The sequence below is a fragment of the Scaptodrosophila lebanonensis genome, unplaced genomic scaffold (assembly GCF_003285725.1).
Source record: "Scaptodrosophila lebanonensis strain 11010-0011.00,11010-0021.00 unplaced genomic scaffold, SlebRS2 tig00000001-arrow-pilon, whole genome shotgun sequence".
Classification (NCBI taxonomy): Eukaryota; Metazoa; Arthropoda; class Insecta; order Diptera; family Drosophilidae; genus Scaptodrosophila; species Scaptodrosophila lebanonensis.
The window spans coordinates 5,238,515-5,259,405 of NW_022060529.1; the positions used below are offsets into that span (position 1 = coordinate 5,238,515).

The following is a 20,891-nucleotide window of genomic DNA, read 5'->3' on the forward strand; positions in this document are numbered from 1 at the left end:
GATATGTATACACAATTCTGCATCCTCACTCTGAAAAGGTCTGACCAGGCTACGAGGATGTTGTACCACCATCCATTTAAGTCCTTAAGCTGATGAAAGGCTACTGACTTAACCACTTCAACTTATATGAATGTTTGTATGTGCAATTGTATTCTTACAGCTACAAGTTTTCGATGCCAACAAAGATGGCCGTTTGCAGCTCTCGGAAATGGCCAAGTAAGTAGCTAGTTTGCTGCCAATTTCGATTACCCAGCCATGTCAAATGTCTTCTCACTTATTTATTGCAGATTACTTCCGGTTAAAGAGAACTTCCTCTGCCGTCAGGTATTCAAGGTAAGTGCGCTATTGATATGCAATGGGAATAGCCATTTGTTTGAGGAAATTACCATAAAAGCGTCTTGTGCTCTAGTTTAAGTCGGTGGTTTTATAGGGAAGAGGAAGATTGAGTTGAAGGAAGGCACACGATACAACAGTTATTACTTTTTCTACTACTATTTCTAAATACTAATACATATTACCTTCTATACTAAAAGGCTTTCACCTTAGCACTTTAGCTTAGCTTAGCTTAGTTGCCAGAGCATTTAAAAATACTTTACTTTAACTAGTCTTGCATTTACTTAAAGCATTGTCTTTAATTTCAATTTTATAAACTTTTCTCTTATTTCATTTTTGAGTTTAAAATATTTGCAATCTGTATTGGCGCATGAGATTTTAAAATCAAAATCCACGTTTCTACTTAACTAATTGATTTAAAAAAAGTCTTCTGTGAGAAGTTAAAGAAAATTCATGTTCATTTGATTAAAGGTAGTGATTCTTATAAGCTGATTAACATTTATCTAAAAACAAGATTATATTATTTGGCGCTGGAGAATATTGTTGGAACTTTATTAAGAAGCTTCTTCATTGGAACGATCATATTATTGAACAACAAAGAAATGTTACAGTTTAAGAGCTTAATTATAGCGTCAGTTCTGATAAATTAGTAACAAAGTAATTGTATATCTTAGTAGAAGTAAATCTATCCATTTCAGTGGCTTTGCGCATTCATTTTAAAGAAATTTTGTAGCAATTTGATGGCAATCGCGGGCCTGTGCTAACAAAAGCCATTCCAAGTTGAAAACAACAAATTCATATTTTATTTATGTGAGACTGTAACGCAAAATATTTACAACTCACCCAATTTTAGACTACATAGTCGTAAATATAAAATCAAGAAAACTCACGCAGCAGGTAAGAATTTTGAAAAGAAAATTGCAGAGCACTGCAAAAAGCAATAGGTGAGATTTTCTCAAATGTATCGAGTGACTCAAGTTGCGGTGCGTGACGCAAGAACACCTACCAGAACAGCCGAGCAGGCGACTGAGAAGACCTGGCAGGCAACGTTTGCAAATACAAATCAATTTGCCTTCGTCAGCGACAAGTCAAACGCCCACACACGTACATACTTTGCGCTTTGGAGAATGGTTTCCGTATCTACTTTTTTTATTCGAACGTCAGCCAGTTTTATTTGCCTTAGATTGGGTAATAAAATAACCAAACTTGAACTGTGGTATTTTACTTAGCTCGACTGCAATACCGGTATATATATATGTATATATGTATATATGTATATATGTACATATTTATGTCTTTGTATGTTTAGAAATTTTGATTGGATCAAGTTTGAGCGAACAAAGTTTCAGCTTCGGCAGACTCCTAATTATAGTACGACAACGAGGACATTCTGAGGCTACCAAAATATAATTAGCAAGCAGTCAAGAACAAAAAGCCAAACATTTCAACATGCTGGCTCATACAGAATTATTCAAACACACACACACATACACACACACCTACACTCACCTTAATGGATGCACAGGTGCCTAAGCTGCGGCACAGCATTCAGCAGCTGACAAATAAGTTTTCAGGCTCCTTTATCTGGGTTGAACTGAGAATTGGGCGTTTGGCACTGACAACGGCCACATTGGCAGCTGTTTAACTTTTGTTCTTGGCACATTAGGAAGTCATTCGGGACGGGGCAGACAACACCACGATTCAGCCCCAAGCGACTTGTGAGTAATTGCCTTTTGGAAATGTTGCCCATTCAGTTTATTTGATATTTAATATTAAACAGCAAAAGCTGAAAGCCGGGAGTGGGAATAAAGTCAAAATTTAATGCGTCCATCAGGGTTAAAAAGCGCTTATTTCGGTCGGATCTATAGGCCATACGATTAAGCCAGCCTGTACCAACGGGGCCTAACAATTGGACTACACCCAAGGCGAAACTTTGACACGGCTGCCCGGTAGGCGGAGTAGGAAGTAAGGCAGGCACGTAATATGCCACAAGGCATTACATGAACTACACAAACTTGGCCATAAGTTTGTCATATAATTTCAACTGCAATATTTGCAGCATTTTCTTCCTTTTTAGCCTGTTCAGCAACATTTGGCACGACTCGGCGGTAAAAAGAACAAGTTGTATATAAAGTAGAGACATTGTATACGCCACGAATAGTGATGGCCACAGCTTGGCTTTGGTCGACAAGAAATCCTTTTAAAGGGGTAGTCAAATTTTAAATTATAACCCAATCAATTTATCCAGTTTATATAAATACATCTACTAGATTTGATGTAATTAAAAATTTGAAACTAATTTGAAAGTTTCACTAAATTTCTTAATTTCTTGGATCCAAAGCAGACACACGGTTTTGTGCGAGATTCTGTCTGTAAAAAGCTATTCTTGCAGCTTGGCTTCTGAACAGACCTTTATTTTCTTCGAGACACTAAACTGAAAAGAAGGAGGAGTTTCCGTCACATAACTTTTACAAGATATGTGGAAATGAGCAGATATTCTAGTTTCGTTATTAAGGTTGTTTTTGTTTCGGGATAATAAATTGTATTCGAACTCAGGGTGTTATATGTGGAAAAAGTCTCATCAAAAGAATATTCTTATACATACTATATGTGGAGCAAGTCTCATCAAAACAATACTCTTATCTAGCCGGGCATAACATTTGTTTGCTGCAATCACAAATTTGAATTTGAATATTATTGGCATTCGCATTTGTCACAAATGCATACAAATTTTGATTCAACTTACATTTTTCATGTACTTGACTTACCCTTATTATTTTGATCGAAACTGCCTACGTTTGCAGCATAACTTAAGCAACTCTTCTAGCCAGCCAGCACAATGTGTATGTTTCCTTTCAAAACGGAGCAAAGTTTGGCCGAACCCAGAACTCAGTTTGCATTACTTTTTTGTACTTTTTCTTTCTTGTTTCAGTTGCTACTGTTATTGGTGGTGTTGTAGGTTTCGTTGCTTCTGTTGGTAATCAAGTGCGCCGTTGGCACACGAATTGTGCCAGTTGCGAGTGCTTATTGTTATTTGCTGCAAATGTACGTGCCTCAGTCACACTGCCTCGACTGCTTATTGACAGCTACAAGGCCTGGAGCATTTCTCGTGCCGGCATATGCGCCATTTTGTGTGTGTAGGTTAGTATGTGTAGGTTAACTGACAAGCGGCAATTCGTTTAGTGTGGGCGCAATGTAATCCATACTTCAGTACATGTTACAAGCATAGCGGTTCCAACAAGAAGAGGCCAAAGAATAGTTTCCAAGCTGTTGCAAATATGCTGTTTATGCAGCTCTTTTCGATCTTTTTTTAACGGAGCAGTAAGCAAATTTAAGGGCACCCATTCGAATTATTAACTGAATAAAAATTGTATGAGTTGAAGGTTGCTGCTAATCCTGTCGATATGTGTTTTGAACATGCAGTCCTTTTGAAAACGCATTCCAATTTGTACAAGTATACCAATCCAGTTGTTGTATATTTATATGCCGGTGGCGGTCTTTTAATGAAAATATTTATCGTATATATATGTATGTATGTCGCATGTCTGTGATTCTTTTACGCCCCTGATTGATAGTCAACAGTCAGAAAGTCAAGTTTTTGTTATTTGCCGTTTCGATTTGCATATTTTGACAGGCACCACAATACCATTGCAATTGTCACTTTGTCGAGCAATGTGCATGTGCAATGTTCATGTTTACTCGTACTTGCTATGCAGATGCAGCCGCAGCAATGCACACGCTCGCTATTTGCCCATTGTTACAGTTGGCAGCACAGTGACATTTTATTTGCCTTTTATTGACAGAACATACACACACAAAAAACTTGCCACATACTCGTATGAACTTCGTAGTTACAATGTGGCCAAAATGAGAAATAAGTAAGCACCGACTTTTAATCTACTTACTTCACTCACTGACTATTGACAGAGCCTGATACGGCACCCTCGTAATAGTCGCGAACGGTTTCATCAGGATAATGTGCATTAAAAATTTATTGTCCGCCAGCACTCAATTTATAAGGCGCTTAATAACCGACACAATTATAATGTTTCCCTATCTCTGATAAGCCATAAAGGTGTAACTACTATTTACAGATGCCACTAGCCATTGTCACATTGTGGGGACATTGTTGTTTTTCTTGGCAGCGCATACGCAGTACTATAAACCTATTCGGTCGTACAGGAAAGTATGTAATAATAATAAAAAGCGCAAGCTTAAGACTGCTATTAAATTGGCATTTCCACAACATTTGCCACAAATTACACTGTTTTCATACATACATATATGCGCCGGATGGCACTCGCAGCGTATACGTAATATCGCATTCCGTAAGCAATAAATAAAACCATGCATCAACACTTTTACAGTCACATAACTGAAAACCAAATGAATTATTCTTCTGCATTGCTGTAAAAAGAAAAGATGCAGGTTATTGTAAATTTTAAAATTTATAAGTTTATTTGCTGTCACCTGGAAAATATTATAATACTATGTGTCGACGCAAAGACACATTTCTTTAATAAGACTTTACAAACACTAACTTAGAGACTTATCTTAACATGATTAAATAGCCCTGAAACTCGTCTATGGACAGCTTATTTCATGTTGTTTCCTATAAAGACTTATTTTTTACTCCTTGCGACTATATTTCATAAGTAGAACAAACTGTTATTCAATGTGGATCTGTGGTGTTAGTAGAGCTGTACCATTTAGTAAACTTTTTAAACAATATCTACGTAGCTCCCTAAAAAAATAAAAACTATTTTTTGTATCTTATAAAAGCTTCGCTCGTATCTATTTCTGTGAACTGATTCATAACATACTCGTATGTATGTACATCGTATCCTACATCGTTCTGTCTTGATCATCACCACAAGAATGACTCCTAAATCATCATTTTGTACAGACTTTGGCTGTGGCTGCGATTGCTGTCAAGTCGATTTTATAACATGCAGTGCAATAACCAAAGTTTGCTGCTCAGTAAAAAGAAGAAAAATGCTTATGCTAATGCACATCACGTATACGTCATGTCTGCCCCAGCTGGCTGTGACATAATGCACACGACAGCGCGAAAATTGTCCTGTGACCGCTGACGGGAAAAATTGCAATGCACGTTGCACGACTGACTAAACTTTTACCTAATGCGGTTTTTTGAAATATTTACCCTAATTTTGGTTCTGACCACATGGCTGCGGCGCCGGATGCTGCTTCTGCCACTGTCACTGCCCCTGCCACCACCTTTACACCTACAGTCCGAGCAGCTGGCGCCTTCAACTACATACACGTACGTGTGTATAGAGGCATTTTGTGTAACGGCACGACGACATTTCACTTACCTTACTCCGGCTTCCTGGCATTACTGCGCCTTGTCAAGTGGGGCGTCCTTCCGCATGTGGTTTTTATGCTCTCTTTTTATTTGTTTTTCTTTTGTTTTGTTATTTTTTTCTGTGAGTTGTCTCCGCCACTTGCTGTGGCTTGGGGTTGCGTGCTTGGGCCAAATGGCAAACAAGGCTTTTTGGCCTGCACTTAAGTGCAGTCAGCTTAAGTGGGAACGTGGCCAAAATGGTACACCATGCCATATATAAGATTTAAAGTCGCCAACGCAGACATATTTTGGTTGATATTACTTTTCTTCTTGTTTCTATTTATCAAATAGGCTATTGGTTTTTTTTTTTTTGGTAATTTTTTGCACCATTTAGCGCTGCCAGCAGCAAATTTAAATACCTAGTTTTAGTTTAGAGCTATGGAATTTGAATGCAAGGCAATAAAAAGTGCAACTCAAACAGTAGTATCACTAACAATTTTTTGGACCAAGCATTTAATTGGTTTTGCAGAATGATATTTAGCTTATATTTAATAAATTTATGCTCTACTTGCATATATATTTATTTTTAAGTTTGCTGCACTTTAGATAAACTAGTTTTATATCTTAAATTAAGACTAAACATATAAAACTAACCATAAAAAATAACCCCATGTTCCTTTAGCAAATACTATATACGATATTTTAATTTATAATTTACGACAACTTTCTTACAACAACTATCTTTTATTCCTATAATTTCTTGCCTACCCTTTGGCACTCTCTGCTAACTAACTGCAATAAAATACATCTACATGCATATGTACATCTATATCTATATGTATATTTTAAACGCTCTTCCAACAACAATGAACATATAAACCAAATGCGTAAAATTAAAACAATAATTATTGCACGTGATGTAAATTCTGGCTTACAATTTTATTACACGATTTACGCCAACGTGCCACTAACAAAATTTGTGTAAATCAAATTAAAAAACAATTAAATACAATACCATAAATACTTGTACTTCAACACCTAACAAATAAACAAAACCAAAATAATGGAATGCAATAAACTTTTACAACAACTAAATCATACATCTATGTATATATGCTGTATATATGATCTAACGAAACGCAATCCATTGTGGAAATAAAAATGACAACGGCAACATGCAATCGTCTGCAATCAATTGCACCAACAAAATAAAATATAACAATCGAAAATATTTAAAACAATTTTGCACAACAATGTGCCATGCAAATGAACCAAATAAAAAATGCAAATGCATACCACAAAATAAAAAACAAATTCCTGACACAAAGGAGGGCATTGATGTAAGTATTTATTTTTCAAGCAAACGCAGCATTGAAATATTTACAAAAAAGAAACAACTGAAAACCGACGAGAATATTTTTTTTTCTGTAAACTCTATAGGCTGCTTTCTATTTAATTGCTTCACAGCAGACCTAAGTTGAAATATACATTTATTTAAATGCCCTATGTTTTCAATTAACGTAGAAAATAAAAAGAAATGACCATAATGTTGACCTTGCAATTTGAAGTGCCACGCTATTGATTTCATTGTGTTTACCGACATTTTACAAAAAGAGCGCTTGCATGCAAACCATTTTTGTCTATCGACTGTAGATATAATCTAATTAGACACAAAACCCACATTTGAATAAAATATATAGTACGTGTACACCAGTTTTTTAAGTATTAAACGCATGCTACCATGTTAGCTTTTAGCCCACCATTCTATCTTTTTTTTTAGCTTTGTGTCAGAGTAACAATTTTCTTTATTACATGTTTTACATACCATTTGATATGTTAATGAACGGGACCCAACTCTTTAGTCAATAAATATAAATACATATATATGTCATTCTTATGTCTTATGTTATGATGTCGAAATGCCACAAAAAATAGTGCCGAAAATCCATAAATATTATTATTTTCAAAACAAACACAAAATAGCGTTCAACCTTGCTGGGCTTGGTTAAACTTTTACATTAAAATCTAGTAGCAAATAATACAAAAAATCGACTACAATGTATGTTAAGCATAACACTTTTTTCTTTATGAGAAATTAATTTAAAAGCAATTATAGTTATTATGAAACAAAATCGACAATTGAAACTACACAGCAATCTGCTGAAGCTCAAAATGTTTCTAATGGCAATATAAATAAATTCTTTATTTGACAGCCAATTTCATTTTTATATACTTGGCTTCAAAACTACCGTTCAAATTACCGTTCTTCCTGAAAGTGCCCAAATAAGCCATCCAATTAAAAACTGCCTAGCTCCAACATTTTTAAGACGCTACCTAGAATAGTATTTTTTCTTAAATAATTAACGTTGCGGCCAGTAATGTCAAGTAATTATAGCAGAACCCTTGGCAGACCAAAGAAACGATCTGGACGGAACCAAAAATGTCTACCCATAACAAAGTCATGGTTTTTGGTTATAACACCTTAAGTGTCTACAATTTGTCTAAGCAGACCCAAAACAATAAACACGAACGAAACATGTACTTTATGTAACAAATATGTGACCCTTTGGTATGTATTTTCTGCCACTAGAGTAAGCCAAAAATAAGCGGCAACTATGTACAACCACATAATTAGGCATTTATATGACCACACATACGCACACGTGCTGAAATAATGAAATGGTGTGTAGGGTTGGCCTTAAATGCATATACGTGCCCCGCTTAAACCTAATGATGGCTCAGAAATTATATGCTATGCTATAGCCGACACCACACACCATTCACACGGGCAGTACAGAAGCCATCCAGCCAGCTTCTACAAGCTCCCCTCCTGCATAATTTAGCCATTTTCGAATGGCTGGTGCTGAATGGTAGACCGGCTTGGGAGCTTTAAAAGTGTTGAAGTATAAATTAATTACTTCATTTTATCATGGAACCTACGTGATATAACACGTCGGCTTAAGTGAGCAATTTGTAGGGTCCCTATGAAAATCGGAATACAATTTTTTAAAAAGAAAGCGCTTTAATAAATTTAGGCAGAACAAAATACCTACTGAGCCTATTTCTTAGGTATAGACTGTCACAACAGCTTCACTGATAATATTTCAGTTTTTGTCGCATGTGACAGCAAATGCGACTTAAGGAAAATAAAAACAAAAAGGGTCGGTTCGGCATTTAATGGGTTTTTAATCCTCAACATAAATCTGTTGAAAGCGGAAAAACAAGCAAGTACAGACGCTGTAAAATGGCTTCCATACATGTGCCCAGCTTGTTAGCAAAATAAAATAGCTGTTATCAGGCCGCAGAGACGTGAAAAGACACAAACACACATGTACTCATTCATGCTATATATCCACAGATTGTGAATTGTTTGCGCAGAAATTTAAAAGTGGCAACCAATTTTACTGCTAGTTTTCAAAAACGAAAATCACACCTGCAGCGACTCTGAACTTGAATTGTTGCTTAGTTGGCTAGTTTACTAGTGTTTTGTGTGGCTGCTACTTCGCGAGCACGTAACGTATATATATGTATGTATGTCATTACATAATCCCATTGCCAAAATAAAGTGCATGTGAGCGAGCGTCTTTGTATGTATATATGTGGTGGCGTGGGTGTGGACACACAATATGTTTTAGTGTAGAAGAGCGCGCAATGCGAATGGAATCAATAAATCTAACGGACAGTTGGACATGTGTGTGGCTGCTGCTATTATGTATTGGGTGCGCTGAGAAGTGTGCTATAATTTTTAGAAAGCACACGTTCCGTATGCACAACAAAGCTTACAAAACTGCTGGCAATGCAAAATAGCAAAAGCTGCTGAAATATACGGGCTGATTGCTTATGACTTTATCGCCTCATCTCTGGAACAAAAAATGCTATTCAAAGAAAAATACAAAATGAGAAACGTAGTTACATATGAATTCATGAAATCAGACCTAGAATAAGGGCATACTCAAGCTATGCGAATAAAAATAATAATATCTTATATCTTAAATTAAATAAGCAATGTGATCTTTTATAGTAATTTACAACATTTTCTCAAGCTCCTTTTTTGAAAAACCACTATCCGAATAAAAATATAGTTCACAATTTTTGTTAAAGGCCAGCTAGCTAACTATGTATGTATATGTATATTTATTTATCATCGGATGTTTCTTCTGCTATTATGTACGCACACCAGTCCGTGAAAAAAAAATCCATTTTATAGAAATTACAAATGTTTTCGATATCACATTTTTGTGGAAATATTTGTATACACTAATTTCTTTTCGATAAGCCCGTATCCGTATTTCAAGTACATGGAAACTTTTGGCAAATGCCTTAAAACCAAATGTCATTTATTTTCAAAAGAATAAAATTTGAACACAAAGGAAAACTTGATACTAATATGTAGTGAAATAAATTTGTGTATCCTTATTTTTTGTTCCACTTTACTTTCGTTCAACCACATTAATCGGCACACATTTTAATTAATTTGTTAGGCCTAATTAATATGCTAAGCCCATAAGCCAATTGACCAAAAATTCTTTGTGAACCTTTTCATTATGGTAACATGGTGCAAAAAGAAAAATGCCTAATTAAGTCATTCATTATAATAAGGGCCATTTTTGTGTCATTTACATTACATTACATGCACATATATACAGAACATACATAATTCTTTCAAGTTGCGAAACAAGCTGGCACATCCTGCAGGACTCGCTATAGCTTCCTTCCACATACACAGAACCATTGTTATATATTCCTTGTACATGCACATTACTCGTTCATATAAATCTGTGCGTATTTTTTACGATTGTGCAAATAATTGTGCGCAAATTGGTTGTAATGTTTATTGAGACGTTGCGTATACGCAACGGAGCCTGACGTATGCAAATGGAGTTTGCTGTTTGCCCATCGTGACACAAAATAAGAATGTAAATGAAAATTGATTTTGCTTGCATGTGAGCGTGCATGTGCATGTATAGTATGTGTATGTTTGTGATTTAAATTACCATAAACAAATAACGTGACACACTGTGTGGGGCTCATCATAAAAAACAGTGCTGTACTACATACATACTTAAACGTTAAATGTTTTTTGGTAGAGCTGTAAATAACATGGCATTAGTATGCACAGCCCGCCAATGGAGAACAAAACACACACCAATAATAAAGACAAACATAACACAATAGCCCACACATCAATATGGTTATGAAATCAAAAAGTAAAAGTATACATACATTGAGTTCCATTTTAAACATATTCGAAATGAGAGTATTGTTTAATGCCAGGCTCCATTTAAATACGGGTATAATGCTTTAGCTTGTTATCTCACGTACATTTATTTTTCTCTCTATATTGCCACTTTAGGGGGCCACTAAATTGACAAAGGAAGATATTGAAAAAGTTTTCTCGCTTTACGATCGCGTAAGTTTTCAACTTAGTTTGTAAATTCAAAAATGCAATTTTTACATAAAATTTACAACAATGCAGGATAACAGTGGCACCATTGAGAATGAGGAGCTGAAAGGTTTTCTCAAGGACTTGTTGGAGTTGGTCAAGAAGGTGAGTTTTTTTTATTTGCAGCAATTTTGAGCTCAACTTAATTTGCATTCAACATCAGGACGACTACGATGCTCAAGATTTGGCCGCCTTCGAGGAGACTATCTTACGAGGCGTTGGTTATGAGAAGCATGGCAAAATATCGCGCAAGGAACTAACAATGATTTTATTGACCTTAGCCAAATTGTCGCCAGATGATGAGCAGTAAGGAGTTAAAAAAAGTAAATTGAAGAATTGTTAGCATATATTTTTGGTACCAAATTGGTAAATAAAAAGTAAATGAAAGAGAAGCAGAACATGCAAAACGGCCATAATTAAGCATAAAAGGCTTAATCTTTTTCGAAAACGAGGCAATTAATTACTTTAAAGCAGCAACTAAATATAAAAAGCGTGCAAAAATGGAACTCCAAAAAACCATTATACTTACATTTTACCAGCACATGTTTCAAATGAGGAAATTTGTGCATATTAATAAAACTAAGAAATATTGAGAAACCGTATATTTAAAATACCAAAAATAAAGCATAATGAATGTTTCAAATCCAAATAAATATTTATGCATGTTAAGCTTTTGAAAGTCTATTTCCTAATAACAACAACAAATCTACCAACAAATTTGAACAATTAAAATACACCCTTGAAAATGGAAAGTCCACTTAATTGATTGTACTAAATGAAAAAAGAACTTTGAAATAAAACTATTAAAAGGGAAAGTAATCCATTTGTCAAAGCAACTTGAAACCAGCCATCACAAGATTAAAGTTCAGTACATCGATTTTATTGCATTGTCTGAGGAGAATTTTTGAAGCCAAGATAATATTTTGAATATAACAATAAATTATATATATACATACATATATACTATGTGAATTGCATATTGATTACATTTAAAGAATAATAACAATTTAATTTTAAATTATAAATGATCTTAGCTAAGTGTAAATGGCGCAACAACCAGTCAAAATACGTGTAGCAAAATTTTAGATAATTGTTATTAATATTTATGTGTAAACTACATGAAACAAGGCGTAAATTATACCAAACCTATTTATAATTATAACATACAATATATATGAATATATTTTGATGCGTGTGACTTTTTCTGCTTCATTTTTTGAGAATTAAATTAATTTTGTGTATTATAGTTCCAATATACGTGTGACCTAGCATGTAAGTTTTAAGGCAAGTCCGAATAAGAAGCATACGCCTCGTCCTTAGCACTCGAACATATGCCAATTGGCACTCAAACACGAGAACATTTTACCCATTTGCATGCCAAGCTAAATACATACATATGTAGCTAGCAAACAACCGTAATAACATGCATTGAACTTTGGCCCCTTGCTCATGTCTTCTCGACATATGGGTGCCCAACCGACATGATTGCATGTCCTTGTCCTTGTCTATCCCAATCGCAGAAGCGGACAAGGTGTTGAGCTTGAAGAGCTCCCAGCGTTTGCGCAGGTATTCGTATTTGTGTCATGCCCAAAACTATAGCATAATTATGGGCGTTGACAGAGTATAGGACTGCAGTTAAATTGGTGTACAGCCTATTGTAATTTGCCGATTCGATTCCTTAATTATATATTATTCGTACACGCAATGGAATTAAAAACAAAAAAACATGCAAACACTATGCTACATTTTAAGCGCAATGTTAAATCTTTAAAAATAACATTTATACATCGTTTAAAACTCCTCAAGGTGCTATCTCTATTCTAAACATAAACAGTTACTTGTACATCTATAAATAATTCGATTTTTTGTTTGTTTTTTTTTCTTTCGAATTATGCCATACATTCACATTTTCCTAAACGCTATTCGAATCCAGATACATATGAAGTCTGGATAAGGAGCGTTATGTGGAAACAAATTATATAATAGAGTTTCGTGTCCGCTTGTAATGAGGATATATTATTGGCACCTTCGTTATGGTATCATTTTTAAAAATATTGCCAAAGGCAGTGTTAAAACAATTTTAATTTCCCGTAAAATCTTGGATACTTCTTTACTTATTTACTTGCTAACCATGCTTTAAGTGGCAGACACTAAATTAAAATAAAATAAACTAAATTCTGTGGAAACTTATATAAATGCCAAGTATTTCAAGAGAAGATATAAAAATACACTTAATGTCAACCTACAACTTAAGATACTACCGAAGAGAAACTCTTTAGCTATCTATAAAACATATAAAGCTTCAATGGACTTTCTATATACATACAAATACAATACATACATACAATATATATAATATGCCCTACGTCAAGCAAAATATAAAAATACACTCATACTTATATGGAAAATGTTTAAGGAACTAAAATACATGGCTACAAATAAAAGTATAAAAATAAAGCTTTTTATTCAAGGCCTGTGAAAGGGTATAATGATCACTTTATTTAAATCGGAATACTTCTGGGGCGACAAACGGTTGAGCCCCAAAGATAGTAGGGCGTGGATTGTCGAAAGTCTTGCTCCAAGTAAATTACAAACTCTCCATCGTATACTCAATGCTTTATTTGTGTAAATAATATCAGGTTAGGTTATGATATTTCAACATTTGTTCACTTCTTTATCTCATCTTAGCACGAGCACACTCTTAGCACGTCTGCCTTCCTCGACCACTCAGACCCGACTCACTGATCTCATGCTACTCATTACTTGGTTTTCTTTCATTGTTCTTCTCTTTCTCTCTACTTCGTAAGAGAGGTTACTGTATAAGAGGGCTACTGTATAACAGGACTACTATGCATAGTCCTAACACTCCTACATACTAGTTAAATAAATGAAGCCTAACTCATTCATTTTTGATTTCAATTGGCCAATCTTCTTATTCACTGTTAAGCTTTTATTGTGCTTAGATGTCTTCCACACCTATTTCGTCTTTCAACTGAAGTATATAGTTTAGTTAAGCTCTGGGCTCTGAAGTCTAGTTTAAAAGTCTTTTCCCCACATTTGCTTTATTATTTAAGCGAAACTTCTTTAAGTGTAGGTAGCTTTAAACATTAAAATTTTATTTCATGTATAAACTCATATCATTTGATTTCATAAGAATTACCCTCTTAGTTTTTATAAATATGCATTACAAATACCTCGCAGCTGATCGCAGTCTGCACTTTTGTAAATTATTCACATTAAGCGCTGCTTTCTGTGAGCTGGGTCTGTTCTGCCAAAATATCATTCAACTCCTTCAAGTATTTATTCATTTTGATCATGGAATCAGTCCAATCAGGGGATTTGTTGATCGCATCTGCACCATTGTCCTCAAGATGTGAACAACTAACCAGCTCATTGATGGAATCCATTAACTCCTTTATTCTGTGGCACTTGCTGCGGTTGGATAGGTTAGCCAATAGGAAATATTACAAGTATGTGACTGAATACCCACCATTTCGGCTTTAGCTGTGTAAAATGTGTGCGTGTAGTACAGCTTTGTAAGTGCCAAGCGCGATTAAAGACCTTTAATTGGGCGGTTGGCCACTCCAGGTATGTCGCCCACTGTGGCTGTACTGTGTTCAACTTTTTAACACGCACCGTATACTTCACCGCCTCATTCTGTTTCGGTTGCTCGGAAGTTCTCCTGGAGGATGTCAGAAATGATTCCTGAGGCTCGCTTGATGTTTGAGCTATGAATGAAAAATACTCGGAGCTTGAACCGCTATCAACCGTAAAATCCCCGAAGCAGCTTGCCCATTCATCTTCCCCAACCACTGAGGTTTTTGGCCCAATATCAAACTCTTCTATCCAATTCTGCTGCTGCATTCCCTCATCCTCCGATTCACTTGAAGAAGTTTCAGGCAGTGGCCACACATGGTAGAGACGCCTGATGGCACCTGGCGTCATTTCTATTGCTGTTGTGCTCTTTGGACCAAAGTGATGTCTCAGAAAGTGAGCAGCTTTACTAAAGACGCTTGTAGAGCTCATATTGTGCTGGACTGGTGGCTCACCACTCTGGAACATATACTTGAGGGAATTGCCGCAAATCTTACGTCCTAAGCCATCATCATAGATAATGTGCGTCTCACTGTGGAAGGCGTTAAAGCTTATGGATTGAGCGAAACCCCACCATCCGCTTACCGCTCCTTTATGTTGACCACCAACTTTGTAATGCGCCTGAAAGAAGACATGGCTTTCAACGTAATTGGAATGACCTCTAATTTTCAATTACACAGTAATGATTTACAATTTTAAAAAGTATAAAATAGATCTTTCACGAAATAGCTACTTGGATTGAAAACTAATAATTTGTAGGTTGATTTAAGTTAGCCCTATTTTCATTAAAGTTCGCCCTCACATCCAGCTTCTCCTGATAACGCAACCTTTGCAGTATGGTCGGATGAGTGTGGTGCCACCGAGCATAGCACCTGTCGAAGACCGGAAAGCTCATATGGTCCGCATATATCTTGACAAGGGCTGCACGCAGCTGCATAGAATAACCCAGCGAATGGGCATACTTGTCGGCGGCGAATTCGAAACGTCGCAGATTCCAAAGCATCAAAAAATTTGCAATTACTAGATACGGGGTCAAGGCAAACCGCAGCACGATGAGGAATCCCACTATGATCGGACATAGGCCACTGATGAATCCCACCGCTTGATACAGCTGGGGACAATGGAACAATAGACCAAAAAGTACCATAGTGAACAGAAAGTGGAGCTTCATGATGATCGTCGCTTTATAGAAATGCCCGTACTTCCAGTGGCCTAACTCGTGCGCCACTACTCCGGCTACCTGTGAATTGGTCAGGCCACGTCCAATCTCGTGCGGCCGCAAATAGGAAGGATCCATGCCTTTGTTTAACAACAACGTATCAAAGATGACAATGCGTTTCAGACAGCAGCTACCATAGAAATACGCATTACTGTACTGCACCGTCTTCGTCCGAATAATGAAGACACGTGACATGGGAAACCGAGCCATGTCGCACACACGCTTTACTTCTGTGTAGAGCGCTCCCTCTCGCAGTGGCGTCTGGACCCCCAGACAAGGTATACAACAGTAGGGCAGAAAGAACACCAGAATAAGCGTAAAGAGAGCCCAAATCAGCCAGAACCACAGGAAGAACCAGTAGCCCGCCTTCTGTACGCAATAGACAATCAGCAATGTTGCAGGTGCGAGCAATATCTGTGACAGAACGACAGCCAACACGGCCACAAGACAGCATAGACAGAGTTGAAAATGCTGCTGACCACCATAGCGCAGCTCCAGAATGCACTTTTCGTAGGCGAGCACAGGCAAATAGCGCACACAAATATATATGGTCAGATAGAAAACAAATACTATGCTAATCCACATCTCTTTGGACGTCAGCTTGGCCAAGGTCAAGGCGGCAAGATGCCAAAGGAAGGGGTAGAAGCCGAATACTAACTCGGCTACGCTAATAACGGCTTCTATGAAGTGTTTCCATATGAACAACTCGGCTTTGTGCAGTTCATAAATACGGGCCCGATGGAAAATCTCCGGAGATATAACATGGCGCAGCTCCTCGGGGACGACAATGGAGTTCTGGCAAACTATAAGCTATGCCAATAACAGATTTATGTTAACTGAAAATTAAGTTTGCCATGTGCCGCTCACCTGGCGTTTGGTTAAAATTATTTCCCACAAATGATCGGCCACCACGATAAATATCAGTGCGTAAAGAATGAGTTTAGGATCTATGGACAAACCGTCGTAAAATGTCATAGCTAACTTAAGATAAATAAACAAAATGATAACATAGTGATTGTGTAATTTTCATTTTTGAAACTATACACAGAGATGTTACGATCCCCCTTCCTCACACCGTCCAAGCCATGCCGGTTTCCAGTTCCTCAAGTGTGCGAAGGCGATCCAGCATGGTGGGGTGCGTGTGTCGCCAGCTTGCGTAGCAGGAATCCGATATGGGAAAGGACAGGTTATCGGCATAAAGCTTTAAAAGCGCATGGCGGAGATCTCTGGCATATCCCAATTCAAAGGCAAACTCATCTGCCTGATACTCAAAATATCGAGTCACGCTTAACATAAAGAAATTGGAAAACGTCATGTATGGGGTCAGCACAAAACCAAATATTATAATAAAGCCCGCTAGCACGGGCTGCACACCCTTCTCAAAACCAACGGCCTGATATATCGGGCCATGGGGATAGCAAATGCCAAATAACAGCAGAGTTATTAAGACATGTACCTTGAACATTATGATCGCCTTGTAAAAGTGTCCGTGATGCCAGTGTCCAAGCTCATGGGCAACGACAGCGACCACTTGTGAATTTATCAAACCCTTGCCAATCTGATCAGGCTCCAGTAATGACGTATCTTTCAGACCCCTATTATACAGCACCGTATCAAAAATCACGATGCGTTTTAAGCAACAGCTTCCATAGAAGAATGCATTACTGCCGGTGTTCGGATCATTCACTTTTATGAGGTAGACCTGCCTAAATGGAAATCCAATCGATTCAGTGAGCTTTTCCAGATCCGCCTTCAGGGGCATATTTTCGAAAGGCACGCGTTTGCCTATGCAAGGAATAATAATAACCGGCATTAGGAGGATCAGCAAAACAGTCATCACACATGACAAACAAAATAGGCCGACAAAAGAATATATTCCCAATGCAAGACATAATGAGACGATCACCATCACCACCAACACGATGGTTACTACCGCCACAACAGTATCACAAATCTCTCCACAAATTCTGCGAGCTAACGAAACTTTTCGTCTTTTGTGAAGTTTAGGTATACAAAACCTTTCATACAAGGCACCAGGCAGTGCCTTCAGCGTCAAATATATGCCCAACAACAAAACATAAATAACGGATATAAACAGCTCCTGCTGCATCCATTTAGCGAAAGCACACTTGCTCGCCACATACCAGACAACAGCGTAGAAACCGAAGAAAAGCTCTAGACAACCAAATACTAGCACGAAGATAAACGTATTGACTAGCGAAAACCAGGATTTGTGAAGTTTATAGGCTCGCATGCGATTAAAGATTTCCTGAGGCAAATACTGGCGCAGCACGTCCGGCACCTTACGTGTTTCGGTAACGACAGCTATCTGTGACAAAGTAGTTTTAGAAAAAAAAATATTCTACTTCATTGGGTTCACTTTACCTCGCGCAGCAGTAAGTACATGCTCCACAGATTATCCAAGATGAGAACAGCCAAAATTGCAAATAGTATCGTTGTAGGATTATTCCAAAAATATGCAGACATTTTATGCAACCCGATTTGAATTTAAATTTGACATTTTGGGTAGCATGTCAAAGGCAGTACATATGAGTTCTGATACAACTGAATAATTTTCAATGAGAACGGACGATGTCGCCTTTGAAAGGACCCTTTCAATTAAACGACTTGGGATCTGCAACTTTACCAATCCCGCATGATTTTACATACCTCCTCCTCTAATGTCGGCTATAGTTCGCTAATTGGATGTCCGCTCACTAAGGTGACCCAAATTGCCGATCAACACTGCTTTGACACCTCCACAAGTCTTCATCAATCTTTTCTTTTTTTTACTGGGGTAAATCCTATATTGTAGTAGGATAAGTACGTTTTCCCCGATCTCGCCCTAACTTACTTCAGTTCACTCGCGAGTTTTAGTCTGATTCATGTGAGATAATAAAGATAATAAGCAACAGCATACTGCAAATCTAATTCTAATCGATTTAAGCTAAGGTACATAAACTAAGGTGTATATGTAGGTACTACAAATTTATATATCTTCAGATTGTTATCGATCTAACTCGATCAGTTTTATGATATCAACACGCACACCGCATAGCTGTGACATAACCAGAAGCAATTCATCCAACTTTTTTTTGTAATTTAAAGTATTTACTAGCTGAAGCCACGTTTATTTCAAATATAAGCTATTAGAAATACACACATAGAAATACATACATTAAAAATGCACGATTACCTATTTCAGTTTGTTGCTTTGGTCTTGCTTTGTGATTAGTTTAGCTTCTTGTCAAGGCCAAGCTCCTTAAGACGGGCCAATCGCTGCAGGAGTGTGGGATGTGAATGATTCCAGGTAGAGTAGAGCCAGTCATAGACAGGGAAACCCAAGTTGTCCAAGTTGAGCTTGACGAGTGCACGTCCCAGCTGGTCGGCAAAGCCCAAATTAAATGCAAACTCATCGGCTTGATATTCAAAACGCCGCGAAAGGATAGTCATGGCAAAGTTCACAATGGCATTGTAGGGCGCCATAACGTATGTAAATACAATAAGCAGCCCAACTAATATGGGGCATGTGCCGGGCGCAAAGCCAAGCGCCTCATAGAAAGGCGCAAAATTGAACAAATAACCAAAAACTAGGAACATGAGTAATAAATGCACCTGCATAATAATAATATTCTTGGTGACATGGCCTAGCTTCCAATGGCCCAGTTCGTGGCCTAATACAGCCAGCACCTCCTCATCGGTACAGCCCTTGCCTTTCTCAGCATCAGCAAGCTGTGAATCGTCTGCTTGACCTTTATTCAACAGAAGTGTGTCAAAAAGGACAATGCGCTTAGAGTTCCACAAGCCATAAAAGTACGCATTACTGTGTGACGATCGCTTTGAGCCCTCTACAACATATAGTTTGGTTAGAGGAAACTTTAGCGAGGCGGCCAGATCTTCAATGGATTTGCGTAATGCGCCTTCCTTCAGAGGTGTGTATTTATCAAAGAGTGGAGCAATGAAAATAGGGTAGATCGTAAGCAGTATCAGCGATATTACGCCTGTGAACAGCCATAGCCAAATAAAGAAGTTGTCGCCGCCACGTTGTACTATGAATATGATTGCCGCAGTAATGGGTACCATTAGCACCTGAGCTACCAAGAAACCTTTCACTTGGTCCCAAGCAAAAAAGCCCGCCGTCTGCTTATTGAAGCCGTGCTTTTCCTCCAGCACAAATATCTTGTAGATCTTGAACGGCAATGACTTGAATGTACTCATCACATTCGATATGAGCACAAACACGCAGCTCACAATTATTTCATTTTCATGATCCCAGTGCAATCGTTTCACTACATCTACGGACATTTGCCACACAAGCGCAATCAAGCCGATGTAAAGCTCCATACACAGCAAAATGACATCCATCAGTAGCGCCTTAAAAATAGCGAAATTCTCCTGATCGAGTCCATATTTTCGCGCCTTATGGAAAGTTTCATCGGTCATATGTGACTGTAGTTCTCCCGGCACTTGCAGAGCTGTTCTGTACACTTTTACCTAAGACGCAACAATAAAAAACGCGATAAAGTCCAATCGACAGTCAGGCAATGAACTCAATTGACATTTTGGCATACGGTGAGCGCCGCTAAATTTATCTTTCCATTGATAAAACAAATTGATTGCCCACTCACCGCACGGCCGGCAACGCCAATCAAAATTTCTCACCTGGCGCAGGGAAATGTAGATCTCCAATGCATTTTCTATTATCACTAATGCTAATATGCTGTACAGCACAGTTTCTGGTTCAACGTTAGTCATGTTTTAATGCGATCTCATCTAGAAATAAATATTACTTGAAATTTTCGTCCGGCTTCACAGCGTTTTGGGTGTAGTGGTGACAAACCATATGGCTGTTATCGATTTTTCAGGGATGGATGATTCCGAGCAATTTAAGTCCAACTATTTATGTCGTGCAATTTCTATCGATGAAATCATTTAAATATGTAATTATTTAAGGACAAATTTTATTTTAAGCTCAATTAAAACGTAACAAAGTAATT

The 20,891-nt window shown here is 37.4% G+C and overlaps 5 protein-coding genes across 6 annotated transcripts in view; 1 reads left to right on the forward strand and 4 right to left on the reverse strand.

Moving 5' to 3' along the window:
* The window catches only part of LOC115623486 (calbindin-32), a 34,182-nt gene extending 20,672 nt beyond the window's left edge, over nucleotides 1-13,510 (forward strand). Inside the window, exons 7-12 of one of the 2 annotated variants that reach the window (XM_030517860.1) lie at nucleotides 161-216; nucleotides 288-333; nucleotides 6,967-6,978; nucleotides 10,992-11,048; nucleotides 11,115-11,186; nucleotides 11,245-13,510. In XM_030517860.1, coding sequence (XP_030373720.1) covers nucleotides 161-216; nucleotides 288-333; nucleotides 6,967-6,978; nucleotides 10,992-11,048; nucleotides 11,115-11,186; nucleotides 11,245-11,391 — 390 coding nt within the window. In that variant the 3' untranslated portion in view covers nucleotides 11,392-13,510. The remainder of the gene's footprint in view (nucleotides 1-160; nucleotides 217-287; nucleotides 334-6,966; nucleotides 6,979-10,991; nucleotides 11,049-11,114; nucleotides 11,187-11,244) is intronic. The other variant, XM_030517868.1, reaches the window with a different exon arrangement.
* A 660-nt stretch (nucleotides 13,511-14,170) lies between these two features.
* Nucleotides 14,171-15,420, reverse strand: LOC115631180. The gene is made up of 3 exons (XM_030527874.1): nucleotides 15,261-15,420; nucleotides 14,572-15,207; nucleotides 14,171-14,513 (listed from the first exon to the last, which is right to left on the reverse strand). The coding sequence occupies exons 1-3, from the start codon at nucleotides 15,308-15,310 to the stop codon at nucleotides 14,318-14,320; spliced, it is 882 nt and encodes a 293-aa protein (XP_030383734.1). The 5' UTR covers nucleotides 15,311-15,420; the 3' UTR covers nucleotides 14,171-14,317.
* Nucleotides 15,314-16,993, reverse strand: LOC115631162 (CAAX prenyl protease 1 homolog). Its single transcript, XM_030527851.1, has 2 exons — nucleotides 16,762-16,993; nucleotides 15,314-16,704 (listed from the first exon to the last, which is right to left on the reverse strand). The coding sequence occupies exons 1-2, from the start codon at nucleotides 16,867-16,869 to the stop codon at nucleotides 15,421-15,423; spliced, it is 1,392 nt and encodes a 463-aa protein (XP_030383711.1). The 5' UTR covers nucleotides 16,870-16,993; the 3' UTR covers nucleotides 15,314-15,420.
* Nucleotides 16,904-18,388, reverse strand: LOC115631170 (CAAX prenyl protease 1 homolog). Its single transcript, XM_030527863.1, has 2 exons — nucleotides 18,280-18,388; nucleotides 16,904-18,223 (listed from the first exon to the last, which is right to left on the reverse strand). The coding sequence occupies exons 1-2, from the start codon at nucleotides 18,379-18,381 to the stop codon at nucleotides 16,964-16,966; spliced, it is 1,362 nt and encodes a 453-aa protein (XP_030383723.1). The 5' UTR covers nucleotides 18,382-18,388; the 3' UTR covers nucleotides 16,904-16,963.
* Nucleotides 18,389-18,995: 607 nt separating this feature from the next.
* LOC115633814 (CAAX prenyl protease 1 homolog) lies at nucleotides 18,996-20,726 on the reverse strand. Its single transcript, XM_030531298.1, has 2 exons — nucleotides 20,557-20,726; nucleotides 18,996-20,388 (listed from the first exon to the last, which is right to left on the reverse strand). Exons 1-2 carry the CDS (start codon nucleotides 20,647-20,649, stop codon nucleotides 19,126-19,128), a joined length of 1,356 nt encoding a protein of 451 aa, XP_030387158.1. The 5' UTR covers nucleotides 20,650-20,726; the 3' UTR covers nucleotides 18,996-19,125.
* Between the last annotated feature and the right edge of the window lie 165 nt (nucleotides 20,727-20,891).

Coding starts and splice junctions, on each gene's coding strand:
- LOC115631180 (XM_030527874.1), bottom strand. CDS start 15,310: ATGTCTTCTTTCAGGCGCATTACAAAGTTGGTGGTCAACATAAAGGAG. Junction 15,208..15,260: donor GTGGTCAACATAAAGGAGCG/GTAAGCGGATGG, acceptor CGCCTTCCACAG/TGAGACGCACATTATCTATG. Junction 14,514..14,571: donor ACACAGCTAAAGCCGAAATG/GTGGGTATTCAG, acceptor ATCCAACCGCAG/CAAGTGCCACAGAATAAAGG.
- LOC115631162 (XM_030527851.1), bottom strand. CDS start 16,869: ATGACATTTTACGACGGTTTGTCCATAGATCCTAAACTCATTCTTTAC. Junction 16,705..16,761: donor TAATTTTAACCAAACGCCAG/GTGAGCGGCACA, acceptor TTATTGGCATAG/CTTATAGTTTGCCAGAACTC.
- LOC115631170 (XM_030527863.1), bottom strand. CDS start 18,381: ATGTCTGCATATTTTTGGAATAATCCTACAACGATACTATTTGCAATT. Junction 18,224..18,279: donor TGTACTTACTGCTGCGCGAG/GTAAAGTGAACC, acceptor ACTTTGTCACAG/ATAGCTGTCGTTACCGAAAC.
- LOC115633814 (XM_030531298.1), bottom strand. CDS start 20,649: ATGACTAACGTTGAACCAGAAACTGTGCTGTACAGCATATTAGCATTA. Junction 20,389..20,556: donor TCTACATTTCCCTGCGCCAG/GTGAGAAATTTT, acceptor GTTGCGTCTTAG/GTAAAAGTGTACAGAACAGC.